This window comes from Coregonus lavaretus, assembly GCF_964263955.1.
Source record: "Coregonus lavaretus genome assembly, chromosome: 32".
NCBI lineage: Eukaryota > Metazoa > Chordata > Actinopteri > Salmoniformes > Salmonidae > Coregonus > Coregonus lavaretus.
Genome location: NC_140019.1, coordinates 13140790 through 13154628, shown reverse-complemented (window position 1 = coordinate 13154628; position 13839 = coordinate 13140790). Strand labels below are relative to the sequence as shown.

General features: G+C 44.0%; 1 protein-coding gene across 1 annotated transcript; it reads left to right on the top strand.

Moving 5' to 3' along the window:
* Positions 1-4426: 4426 nt before the first annotated feature.
* LOC311107710 (tumor necrosis factor receptor superfamily member EDAR-like) lies at positions 4427-10738 on the top strand (the record flags this gene model as incomplete). The annotated part of the gene is made up of 11 exons (XM_084150228.1): positions 4427-4432; positions 4545-4630; positions 5304-5367; positions 5461-5574; positions 5810-5991; positions 6277-6398; positions 7924-8157; positions 9599-9752; positions 9899-10046; positions 10159-10198; positions 10443-10738. The coding sequence occupies 11 exons, from the start codon at positions 4427-4429 to the stop codon at positions 10736-10738; spliced, it is 1446 nt and encodes a 481-aa protein (XP_084006354.1).
* Between the last annotated feature and the right edge of the window lie 3101 nt (positions 10739-13839).

The window sequence follows — 13839 nt, the reverse complement described above, 5'->3', positions numbered from 1 at the left end:
AAGCCCCTAAATAAGATCTGGTGCAACCAATGACCTTCAGAAGTCACATAATTAGTTAAATTAAGTCCACCTGTGTGCAATCTAAGTGTCACATGATCTGTCACATGATCTCAGTATATATACACCTGTTCTGAAAGGCCCCAGAGTCTGCAACACCACTAAGCAATGGGCTCCACCAAGCAAGCGGCACCATAAAGACCAAGGAGCTCTCCAAACAGGTAAGGGACAAAGTTGTGGAGAAGTACAGATCACTGTTCGGTTATAAAGAAATATTCGAAATTTTGAACATCCCACGGAGCACCATTAAATCCATTATTAAGAAATGGAAAGAACATGGCACCACAACAAACCTGCCAAAAGAGGGCCGCCCGCCCACCAAAACTCACGGACCAGGCAAGGAGGGCATTAATCAGAGAGGCAACAAAGAGACCAAAGATAACCCTGAAGGAGCTGCAAAGCTCCACAGCGGAGATTGGAGTATCTGTCCATAGGACCACTTTAAGCCGTACACTCCACAGAGCTGGGCTTTACGGAAGAGTGGCCAGAAAAAAGCCATTGCTTAAAGAAAAAAATAAGCAAACACGTTTGGTGTTCGCCAAAATGCATGTGGGAGACTCCCCAAACATATAGAAGAAGGTACTCTGGTCAGATGAGACTAAAATTGAGCTTTTTGGCCATCAAGGAAAACGCTATGTCTGGCGCAAACCCATGGTGGTGGCAGCATCATGCTGTGGGGATGTTTTTCATCGGCAGGGACTGGGAAACTGGTCAGAATTGAAGGAATGATGGACGGTGCTAAATACAGGGAAATTCTTGAGGGAAACCTGTTTCAGTCTTCCAGATATTTGAGACTGGGACAGAGGTTCACCTTCCAGCAGGACAATGACCCTAAGCATACTGCTAAACCAACACTTGAGTGGTTTAAGGGGAAACATTGAAATGTCTTGGAATGGCCTAGTCAAAGCCCAGACCTCAATCCAATTGAGAATATGTGATATGATTTAAAGATTGCTGTACACCAGCAGAACCCATCCAACTTGAAGGAGCTGGAGCAGTTTTGCCTTGAAGAATGGGCAAAAATCCCAGTGGCTAGATGTGCCAAGCTTATAGAGGCATACCCCAAGAGACTTGCAGCTGTAATTGCTGCAAAAGGTGGCTCTACAAAGTATTGACTTTGGGGGGGGTGAATAGTTATGCATGCTCAATTTTTATTTTTATTTTTTTATTTATTGTTTGTATCACAAGAAAACATATTTTGCATCTTTAAAGTGGTAGGCATGTTGTGTAAATCAAATGATACAAACCCCAAAAAAATCAATTTTAATTCCAGGTTGTAAGGCAACAAAATAGGAAAAATGCCAACGGGGGTGAATACTTTTGCAAGCCACTGTATGTGAAAGGCTTTGATTTAGGTATTTTACTTGGTCCTTTCACTATATTATGACTATAATAAATGTTCCTGTTGATTTGGTATGCAGCTAACAGACAGACATGTCTAGAGAATGAGTCAGGGGTGTTGGGAAACTACCTGGTGTCTATACATCATAATCTCTGCCCTCATTAGCATAGATATGCACACAGATGCCACGCAGCAATGCATACCGAAAATACTTATTATTCTGTTTTTCTGTAACAATTAGATTCACGTTAATATTTAGGCTAATCATTCTAATAATAGTGACATAATTTCAATGCAAATTGAAGATATTCTTGCTGACATTTGACAAACTCCGTGCCGAATGGCATAGGAACTGAAATTGGAGACGGTTTACTATAATTGAGGAGAATAAAAGTGTAATCAGTCCTGTTGTATGATGGTACAGCATGTGTTTAGTCTGAGAATAAGAGAGGCAATGTAAACTAAATATATAGGCTATAGAGTGTGTGTGTTTGTGCATGTGGGTGCCCACATGTCGTATGTGTGTGCGTAGCCCAAGATGTACTCTAAAGGAGCCTGCTGTTACTCCTTAAGGTCCAAGGCCCTTACAGTATATGTTATTTTCAGACATACAGTGCATTCGGAAGGTATTCAGACCCCTTGACCTTTTCCACATTTTGCTATGTTACAGCTTTATTCTCAAATTGATTAGCAATCTACAAACAATACCCCATAATGACAAAGCGAAAAATTTTGCACATAAGTATTCAGACACTTTGCTATGAGACTCGAAATTGAGCTCAGGAGCATCCTGTTTCCATTGATCATCCTTGAAATGTTTCTACAACTTGATTGGAGTCCACTGTGGTAAATTCAATTGATTGGACATGATTTGGAAAGGCACACACCTGTCTATATAAGGTCCCACAGTTGACAGTGCATGTCAGAGCAAAAACCAAGCCATGAGGTCGAAGGGATTGTCCGTAGAGCTCCGAGACCGGATTGTGTCGAGGCACAGATCTGGGGTAGGGTACCAAAAAATGTCTGCAGCATTGAAGGTCCCCAAGAACACAGTGGCCTCCATCATTCTTAAATAGAAGAAGTTTGGAACCACCAAGACTCTTCCTAGAGCTGGCTGCCTGGCCAAACTGAGCAATTGGGGGAGAAGGGCCTTGGTCAGGGAGTTGACCAAGAACCCGATGGTTACTCTGACAGAGCTCCAGAGTTCCTCTGTGGAGATGGGAGAACCTTCCAGAAGGACAACCATCTCTGCAGCACTCCACCAATCAGGCCTTTATGGTAGAGCGGCCAGATGGAAGCCACTCCTCAGTAAAAGGCACATGACAGCTCGCTTGGAGTTTGCCAAAAGGCACCTAAAGGACTCTCAGACCATGAGAAATACGATTCTCTGGTCTGATAAAACCAAGATTGAACTATTTGGCCTGAATGCCAAGCGTCACGTCTGGAGGAAACCTGGCACCATCCCTACGGTGAAGCATGGTGGTGGCAGCATCATGCTGTGGGCATGTTTTTCAGTGGCAGGGACTGGGAGACTAGTCAGGATCAAGCGAAAGATGAACGGAGCAAAGTACAGAGAGATCCTTAATGAAAACCTGCTCCAGAGCGCTCAGGACCTCAGACTGGGGCAAAGGTTCACCTTCCAACAGAACAACGACCCTAAGCACACAGCCAAGACAACGCAAGAGTTGCTTTGGGATAAGTCTCTGAATGTCCTTCAGTGGCCCAGCCAGAGCCCGGACTTGAACCCGATCGAACATATCTGGAGAGACCTGAAAATAGCTGTGCAGCGACACTCCCCATCCAACCTGACAGAGCTTGAGAGGATCTGCAGAGAAGAATGGGAGAAATTCCCCAAATACAGGTGTGGCAAGCTTGTAGCGTCATACCCAAGAAGACTTGAGGCTGTAATTGCTGCCAAAGGTGCTTCAACAAAGTACTGAGTAACGGTTCTGAATACTTATGTAAAGTCTGTTTTTGCTTCGTCATTATGAGGTATTGTGTGTAGATTGATGAGGGGAAAAAACAATTTAATCAATTTTAGAATAACGTAACGTAACAAATGTGGAAAATGTCAAGGGGTCTGAATACTTCCCTAAAGCACTGGCTCTCTCAGCCAAAACAGCCAAATACGCCATCTAGACGTGAATCGATTCTCAATTGCGATACGGTTCTAGAAACATAATGCCCTTTGCCTTCATATCACATCAAAATTATTTCACAAATGCAAAATATACATTTTTAACAAAGTTGCAGCCGACAGTATTTTTCAATGACAACACGTTTCTGGCGGCCTTCTTCCATTACACACAGGTGTTCGGCGCTTCCTAGATTAGCTAATTAGCACAGGGGGTCCCTCTGTCTTCTGTAAACGTGCTGTAACATGGAGATATGGCAGTGTGGCAACACTAAAGGTGTGTATCAATTTAACCTTTTGTGTTTAGAAAATTATTTCTTGCTGATATGAAAGATAAGGTCCTTATGCTTCCAAAACCGTACCTCAAGTGATGCGTTTTAATGTTCAGGCCAAGAGTCGGGGCTCTTAACAAAACTCCCTCGTACAGAAGACGCCTTTGTCCAATGATGCTTATGTGTAGTGTAATGAAATTGATGTAGTTCTGTCCTTGAGCTGTTCTTGTCTATTAATGTTCTGTATTATGTCATGTTTCATGTTTTGTGTGGACCCCAGGAAGAGTAGCTGCTGCTTTGGCAACAGTTAATGGCGATCCTAATAAAATACCAATACCAATACCGAACTGTAATGTTGTGCAAACAGTGGCGGCAATGTTCACCTTTAGGTTTTCAGTTCAGATAACAAATGTAATAGTTTTCCTGAGAGTCTGCTGTTTTGATTTAAAGGTAATTCCTTTATTCTCCTGAGCCTGCCATCTATTGGGCATTTAGTGTACTGTAACCTTCAAGGTACATCACTATTCAGTAGTTGAGTCTTTTGTCTTTATATAATTGACCTTTCACCCATTTCTCTATACAGTTTATAATCTGCAATACACTACATGAGGAGTAAGACCCATGGAGGCACACACACACAGCTTACATACACAAGGCTATTCCTTTGTATGAAACAAAGGGCCGTATTCATCTACTTTCAAGGCTCACCTGCTCCCCACTCCCTTCCTTGACCTTATAGAACAGAGCCCAGCCTCTGGAGAGGGCTTCCCAGCCAGGACCAGACCAGGGGGAACCTGAGAAGGCCAGCCGTTACGTAGGATCCAGGTGGGCATCAGCAGCCCCAGTGTTCCCTTGCCTTCTATTGGCCTGGGAGGGAATCTCTCCTGTGTCACAGAGCAGGAATGCTGGGTGGAGAGAGGGGGATTCCCATGAAGCTTTCCCACCACTGTGGGCCTACCTGTGGAGAGAGAGGGAGGGGCCTGAAGAGGAAAGAAGGCAAGCCCCCCTCTCATTCTCATCTGCTATGCTGAGTGACGGTCTGCCATGTAGAGTAGAAGGCAGTTCCCCATACATGTTGGATGAATTCCACAGACCCTGGACACCCATAAGGTTTGAGTGAGAACACACTGGGAAGAAGCATACAGGTATGGTAATTAAGGACTATGTCTATGTAATTTAGCATGATTGTTGCTGTTTTTCTCAATATTGGCTCTTCTTCTTTGGTGTTTTATGGCAGTGTGCAATGTTAAGGTGCATTACCGCCATCTACCGGGCGTATGGACATATTCAAAATTCTGAAATGTAATCAATATTGGCTACAATGTAGAATTCTTCTGAAATCACCTGTCATTGACAGAATGTTTGTGGCGTTTCAACTCCTAGAGGGTAGTCTCTACTCTCTTTGCAAAATGATGGAGAAATTAATGATTCCTTGACTTCAGTGGATTACCATAATAATACTCTCTCATAACACTTTAATGTCTCCCACATTAAGCAGCCCAGACTGCAGGACTATGGAGGGTCTGTCTATGGAGGCCAGTGTTTCTGCTGCTCTGCTGATGGTAGGTCCTTCTAAATGCTGTGTTATGTTGTGGGGGAGTTTCACCATAGAGTTATGCCAATAAGTGTTTTTTGTGGGTTGTGCTTCTCCACAGGCATCCTGTCTGCTGGCACTGTCTCAGCCCAGCTGTGATCAGACCCAGTTTCTGCACTCTAATGGCAGTTGTGTGGACTGTCCTGTCTGTGGACCTGGGGAGCAGCTAACAGACGTAACACATAGAGTTACTGTGTGTGTGCGTGTGCTCGTGTGTGAAGACTGTGTGTGTGTGCGCGTCTGTCTGTCCGTCCATCCATCCATGTGTGTGTGCGTGCGTCCATCCGTCTGTCTCTCTGCCTGTGTGTGAGTGTGTGTGTCTGTCCATGGCTGTGTGTCTATGTGTCTGTTTGTCTGTGTGTATCTGTTTAACTGCCTCTGGCTCTACACCTGTTTGATTGCTGTCCCAGGACTGTGGCTATGGGGATAGGGGAGAGGGCAGCCGCTGTGTGGTCTGTCCAGAGGGGCAGTTCAGTGCTGAGACTGGGTTGGCCCCCTGCTGGCAGTGCACTCGTTGTATTCTGCTAAACCGCCAAGAGAGAGCAGTGTGCTCACCCACCAACAATGCCCAGTGTGGCAACTGCCTCCAAGGGTAAGTCCTATATCTATGGGGTGAGTAAAGTGCAGTACAGACAGAGGGAAATGCGTAACATTTCACTTTAGGGGGTCAAGGCTGGGCTTGGCTGGTTTCCATTTGTGACATAATACTGATTACAATTCCATTGTATTTTATTCCAATAACTTTCAAGATAACAGAGGCCAAAAACCACTGTAATCTTAGAGGAAGGAAATTTAGGATCAGTCACCATCCCCATGGGCCATGCTGCGTATGTCATTATACGTGGGGTTTATGTCTGGTGTTTATGTCTGTACTCAGGTATTATAAGCTCAGAAGTAGGAGTGGGGAGGTGGACCTGTCGTGCATGCCCTGTTACAGCCCCACAGGCAAGGTCCGGAAAGAGTGTTTACCTCTGCAGTCGAAACACACCTCCACAGCAGGTAAGGTCAACATTAATTAGCAAATAAATGAATGCTGTTAGTAAACAATTATAACATCACTGTAAGCCCTCCACTGGTAGCTCCCATTGATTTTCAAATTATCTTCCTCAGAGTGAGAATTATTCAACAGAATTTCATTGGCAATCACTATTTCCAGGAGAAGTTTCAAAGGAGTTACAGAGGACAGTGAGTAATAGTACATGAACTCTTAAAACTAGATGTGTAGATCAGGGTTTGTCAACTAGGTTTTCTCTGAGCTAATAGTAGGCAGGCCAGAATATAATTTGCATCTAATATTAGCACAATTAATAGGCCTACACTACAAATTGAACAACATATTTAACACATCTGATTAGTACATAATACATTCAGTGACAATAACATAATAATTTTGATCTGATTAAGCTCATAAAATCACCAATGTCTCTATTCAATTATTATTTTTTGTATATTTCTCTGTGTGTTGATTGGTGGGGAAAAACAGGTCTACGTAGCCTACTGTAGTCTACACTACTTTTTTTAATGTCAACATTCGTTCAGAACAATTAGCTTGATAGCAAGAGAAAATATTGCTCTCAAAAAGTATCAAAAGTAAGGTGGATAATGAAAATCGAAGTTTCAGGGAAGAATGGACAGAGAGATATGCGTTCATCTTACCATCTTTCTCCAATGCCAAGCCAGTATGTCTTATTTGCAATGGAAATGTCGCTGTTTGCAAATAATTAAATCTCAGACGGCATTATGAATCTAAGCATTGTACTTTCAAAGTGGCCTTCCCGCTCCAGACAGAGGCCCGACGCAGAAAGATTGATGCATTAACTGCAAGCTACACACACCGCAGCAGAATCCTCCTTCGTGGCCTGACCAAGAACAGAAGGTCACAAGTGCCTCCCTAAAAGAGTCCTGGGTTCTAACCAAACACAACATGCCCTTCACAGACGCGGAGGTATTTAAAAAGTGCATGGTGACCGTTTTGGAGGAATTGGCTACCGACAAGTCTATGGATAGCATAATTGCGTCTGTCAAACAGGTGCCCCTGACTGCGTCAACAGCCAGCCGCCGCGTACATGCACTGGCGGATGATGTGCATAGGATTGATCTGGAGGGGCTCAGTCAGGCTGAGCATTTTCCCCTGGCTATTGATGAGAGTATACTGACAACACCGATTTAGGACAGTTGTGTGTATATGTCCGTTATTTTCATGGAAATTACTTTAAAGAAGAGATACTGGCACTGATTCCCCTCGAAGGACACACCACCGGGGACATCATATTCACAAAGCTGGAATAATTGTTTACGCAGCATGGCCTTTCATTCGAAAAAGTCAACTTTATGGTCACCGAGGGGGCTCCTGCTATGGTGAGCAGACACAGGGGCCTGGTCAGCAGGTTGAAGGAAATCGCCACACAAATGAATGGCTTGCATTGTCTCATCCATCAGAGTGTGCTGTGTGTAGAAATTGAGGAATTCCTCTCTAATGTTGCTTTTTTGGCTGACATATTATGTCACTTAAACGGGACAACAGTCGTGGACATGGTGGAAAAACTTGAGGCCTTTACTAGGAAGCTTGAGTTGTTCGATTTGGACTTGTCATCTGGGAGGCTACTGTACTTCAGCACACTGAAGAAACGACAGGCAGAAGGACCAGGCCGCAGCATTGTCACAGAGGTGATGGAAGATTTCATCAAGCAGCTGAGGGACAACTTCTCCACCAGATTTGAAGACTACAGCATGCCCAATGATATCATTGCGTTTGAACGTGAACCTTTCACAGTCCGCCCAGGTGGAGAATTCTCCTCTCTTGCTAAGAAAACGACACCCTCTCTGGATGAGGCCGCAATTCAAACTGAGCTGATTGAATTCCAGACGTCGAGACAAATCAGGGATGCGCTCAGGAGTGCCGAGTCCTTGTGTGCGTTTTGGGTGGCATGCTCAGAGGAATACAGCACAATAAAGAAACTTACATTTTATGTGCCAACAATGTTTGGATCGACTTACACCTGCGAGTCTCCTTTTCCTCTATGAATGCAATCAAGACTCACGACAGGAGCCGGCTTTCACATAAGTCAATCGAGGACTGCCTGCGCATCAAAATCACATCCCTCTCACCTGACATCCACAAGATCGAAATGCATTAAGTAAGTCACTTAGTATTTAATAAATAGTCATATACGCTACTAACATTATTGTGATTATTATTAGTATTAGTGCTTATCCAGGGCTATTTTAGGTCTCATGCTGATAATATTTTCTGTTTGTTTTGTCATTACAGGAGCACGTTATCCCGATATTCCCGATACAGACATTCAGACACAGACATCGCCTTTTTTTTCTTTAAATGATTGTTTTATGTAGGATGCTACCTTTTTGGCCAGTTGCAATTGTAAGTAGGCCTAAAAAGTAGCAATTGTACCGTTGCAATTGTAAGTAGGCCATTTTTTTTGTTCTTGTGAAATATGCTGCTAAACCACATAGCCTACCTCAGCCAGTTAAGTTATTTTATATGGGCCTTGGCTCGGGAAGAAATAGACTCCAGTTAAGCCCTCTTGTTGTTTGTAAAGTTACATTAAAATGAAGATTATTGTTGAAATGAATTACTCGACTGGTGTAATTTTTCTCCATCTGTTGCTGGGCGCCACTTGCATAACAAGTTAGCTATATTTTCAGCACCATGCTCCTCTTATTGATTTTGCTGCGGTTGCAGCTTTACGTTTCAGCACCACAAATGGTCCGCTGCCTGCTTTATTAGTTGACGGTCTCCTGCATTCTCACTCCTCATTGATTAAAATGTAACTTTTGCATTATTTAGGTAGGGTCACTTCCATCTTGGGACATTACATTGAGGACTTTTTGCATCTCAGGTCCAAGATTATTATTTTTATTTTTTATTTGGGGGGCCAAATAATATTGCTGGCCGCCAGTTGGGGAACCCTGGTGTAGATTATGGTTATGTGTGTATTGTTGATCTAGTGACGCTGGATACGGTCCAAGTCTCCATGGCTCTTATTGGTTCAGTGACTGCCGCCTCAATCTTCCTACTGCTTCTGTTGCTTTGGGCCTTACTACTGATCATTGAGAGATTCAGTGAGTTTTGCCTTCACATTCAAACCATGGCTAAAAATCTCCCATTTATTTTCTGTATTCACACAAGGTAGGAATGGAATGTGGATTATATGTGTTTTTTTTTGTGGGGTGTTCAGAACAGGTTCCAAAGTACTGTCCTGAAGGTCTACATTCTGAAGCAGACACAGCCTTCCCACGGAATACACTCCTCTCCTACACCACAGAGACTGGAGAGATACCACCAGTACCCCCCTCAGAGAGTCCTGGACCAACCCAGGACGCCCACCACAGGTACCTATCCTCCTGGCCAGAGGTTCTGCTTTGGAGAATAATTGTAATCGGATCAATTGAACAATCTTCTCTGCATTGCTTCGTCCACTGGTCACGTTCGCTGGTTGATGAATAAACAATAGATCCTCTTTCTTTCCACCAATCAGATGCCTAAGCTCACTGAGCCATGAGGGTGAAGTGCATCCCACCTCTATTGTCATCAATGTCACCACCAACATCAAGCCCTCCCCTCAACATAGAGGTGAAGACAGCCCCTGGGAGGATCAGAGAGGACTCTGTCACACACCAGAGGAGGTACTGTATGTACTTTGTGTTTTCATTTTCTAATGAATAATGATATATTATAAATTATGAGACACTAGGAAATTCTTATAATAATCTAACTCACTTCACTTTTCATTTGTAGATGGAACAAAAACTGCTGGAAATCTGCACAGTTGCTCAAGGTATGGTAGGCTCTCCCATGTCGAACAAGTGATGTTGAGGGTGAGATTAATCAATTCAGTAAATTCCTGGCCTTGTATTTTCATATGAACATACAACCAAATGTTTTCAGAAACCGATATCAGGTTGACTTTTTGTGTTTCCACGGTTTGGGTGTTAACTGACAAGTCTCTTATTACAGTGCTTACACCAGTATATATGGTCATTGACTGACACTGAACTCCTAGTATTCTTGTGCTGATCCAGGTCAGAGTCTGGAGGAGCTAAACTATGACACAGTCCAGGACCTGTCTCTGCTGCTGGACTCAGGGGGCCGTGGCCGGGGCAGCGGGGTGAGAAGGCTGGGCTATTCCCTGGGTGTCCCTCCTGAGGTCCTTTCTAACCTCCATGGCTTCCAGGATCTCTTCCAGTACCTGCGCACCTCCACCTACATCCTACTGCCCCAACTGGCCCAAGCCGCCGCCCTCCTGCAACACCCTGAAGTCGTTGCTAGGATACATCGTGGTCTGGTGGCCAATCACACAGAGACATCCAGGCCCTAGAGACATGACTCCAACCAATCCCACCTTGGCCTGTGTGACATACAGTGCATTCGGAAAGTATTCAGACCCCTTGATTTTTCCACATTTTGTTACGTTACAGCCTTATTCTAAAATGGATTACATTGTTTTTTCGCCTCATCAATCTAAACACAATAGCCCATAATGACAAAGCAAAAAATTGTATTTAGAAACCCCCCCCCCCCCCCCCCAAATAAAACATATGTGAAATATCACATTTACATAAGTATTCAGACCCTTTACTCAGTACTTTGTTGAAGCACCTTTGGCAGCAATTACAGCCCCGAGTCTTCTTGGGTATGTCGTTAAAAGCTTGGTACACCTGTATTTGGGGAGTTTCTCCCATTCTTCTCTGCAGATCCTTTCAAGCTCTGTCAGGTTGGATGGGGAGCGTTGTGCACAGCTATTTTCAGGTCTCTCCAGATATGTTAGCTCGGGTTCAAGTCCGGGGTCTGGCTGGGCCACTCAAGGATATTCAGAGACTTGTCCCCAAGCCACTCCTGCGTTGTCTTGGCTGTGTGCTTAGGGTCTTTGTCCTGTTGGAAGGTGAACCTTTGCCCCAGTCTGAGGTCCTGAGCGCTCTGGAGCAGGTTTTCATCAAGGATCTCTCTGTACTTTGCTCCGTTCATCTTTCCCTCGATCCTGACTAGTCTCCCAGTCCCTGCCACTGAAAAACATCCCCACAGCATGATGCTGCCACCACCATGCTTCACCGTAGGGATGGTGCCAGGTTTCCTCCAGACGTGACGCTTGGCATTACTGAGGAGTGGCTTCCGTCTGGCCACTAACATAAAGGCCTGATTGGTGGAGTGCTTCCAGAGTTGTCCTTCTGGAAGGTTCTCCCATTTCCACAGAGGAACTCTGGAGCACTGTCAGAGTGACCATCAGGTTCTTGGTCACCTCCCTGACCAAGGCCCTTCTCCCCCAATTGCTCAGTTTGGCTGGACAGCCAGCTCTATGAAGAGTCTTGGTGGTTCCAAACTTTTTCTATTTAAGAATGATGGAGGCCACTGTGTTCTTGGGGACCTTCAATGCTGCAGAAATGTTTTTGTACCCTTCCCCAGATCTGTGCCTCGACATAATCCTGTCTCGGAGCTCTACGGACAATCCCTTCGACCTAATGGCTTGGTTTTCACCTTGACATGCACTGTCAACTGTGGGACCTTATATAGACAGGTGTGTGCCTTTCCAAATCATGTCCAATCAATTGAATTTACCACAGGTGGATTCCAATCAAGTTGTAGAAACATCTCAAGGATGATCAATGAAAACAGGATGCACCTGAGCTAAATTTAGAGTCTCATAGCAATGGGTCTCAATACTTATGTAAATAAGGTATTTCAGTTTTTTTATTTTTAATACATTTGCTAACATTTCTAAAAACCTGTTTTTGCTTTGTCATTATGGGGTATTGTGTGTAGATAGATGAGGGAAAACAAATATTTAATCCATTTTAGAATAAGGCTGTAATGTGACAAAATGTGGAAAAAGTAAAGGGTTCTGAATACTTTCCAAATGCACTGTATATGTAACACCATGACATGAAATCTCAGCATGGTCTGTCACACCATGTGTGAGGACAGATGCTGGGAGACGAGAAGCAGGTACAGGGAGTGAACATTTAATATAAACAGACATTAAACTAAACACGGACAGCGTCTGGACAGGGGAAAAGAAACAACATCAATGCTGACAGGGGATCAAACAGAGGAACAGACAGATATAGGGGAGGTAATTAACAAAGGGAAGGAGTCCAGGTGTGTCCAATGAGCGCTGATGTGCGTAACGATGGTGACAGGTGTGCGTGATGATGAGCAGCCTGGCGCCCTCGAGCACCAGGGAGGGGGAGCGGGAGCAGGCATGAAACCATGGGAAAGGGACACCCGTATGGTGGAGAGTTTGACATGATACTCCTGGATAATGTACTAGTTCTGCAATTCATTGTAAACAAAAGTGGGTCTGACGGCTTGTTATATGGTACCAATTATGTCAATGTTGCTTTGGTTAAAAATCAAGGAAAAGGGAGCAGAACTTGGCAGTTTGAAACTTGATTTTTTTGGCCTAGAAACTGCCATTGCTTGTACACAGTTGGTTAAATTAACCCATTGAACTTATAGCCATTACATACAGTACCAGTCAAAAGTTTGGACACACCTACTCATTCAAGGCTTTTTCTTAATTTTTACTATTTTCTACATTGTAGAATAATAGTGAAGACATCAAAACTATGAAATAACACATATGGAATCATGTAGTAACCAAAAAAGTGTTAAACAAATCAAAATATATGTTTTATTTAAGAATCTTCAAAGTAGCCACCCTTTGCCTTGATGACAGCTTTGCACAATCTTGGCATTCTCTCAACCAGCTTCACCTGGAATGCTTTTCCAACAGTTTTGAAGGAGTTCCTACATATGCTGAGCACTTGTTGGCTGCTTTTCCTTCACTCTGCGGTCCAACTCATGCCAAACCATCTCAATTGGGTTGAGGTCGGGTGATTGTGGAGGCTAGGTCATCTGATGCAGCACACCATCACTCTCCTTCTTGGTCAAATAGCCCTTACACAGCCTGGAGGTGTGTTGGGTCATTGTCCTGTTGAACAACAAATGATATGGCCACTAAGCGCAAACCAGATGGGATGGCGTATCGCTGCAGAATGCTGTGGTAGCCATGCTGGTTAAGTGTGCCTTGAATTCTAAATAAATCACTGACAGTGTCACCAGCAAAGCACCACCACACCATCACACCTCCTCCTCCATGCTTCACGGTGGGAACCACACATGCGGAGATCATCCGTTCACCTACACCAAAAATCTCAAATTTGGACTCATCACTGTTACTTGAACTCTGTGAAACATTTATTTGGGCTGCAATCTAATGAACTTATCCTTTGCAGCAGAGGTAACTCTGGGTCTTCCTTTCCTGTGAAGGTCCTCATGAGAGCCAGTTTCATCATTTGCGACTGCACTTGAAGAAACTTTCAAAGTTCTTGAAATGTTCCATGTATACTGACCTTCATGTCTTAAAGTAATGATGGACTGTCGTTTCTCTTTGCTTATATGAGCTGTTCTTGCCATAATATG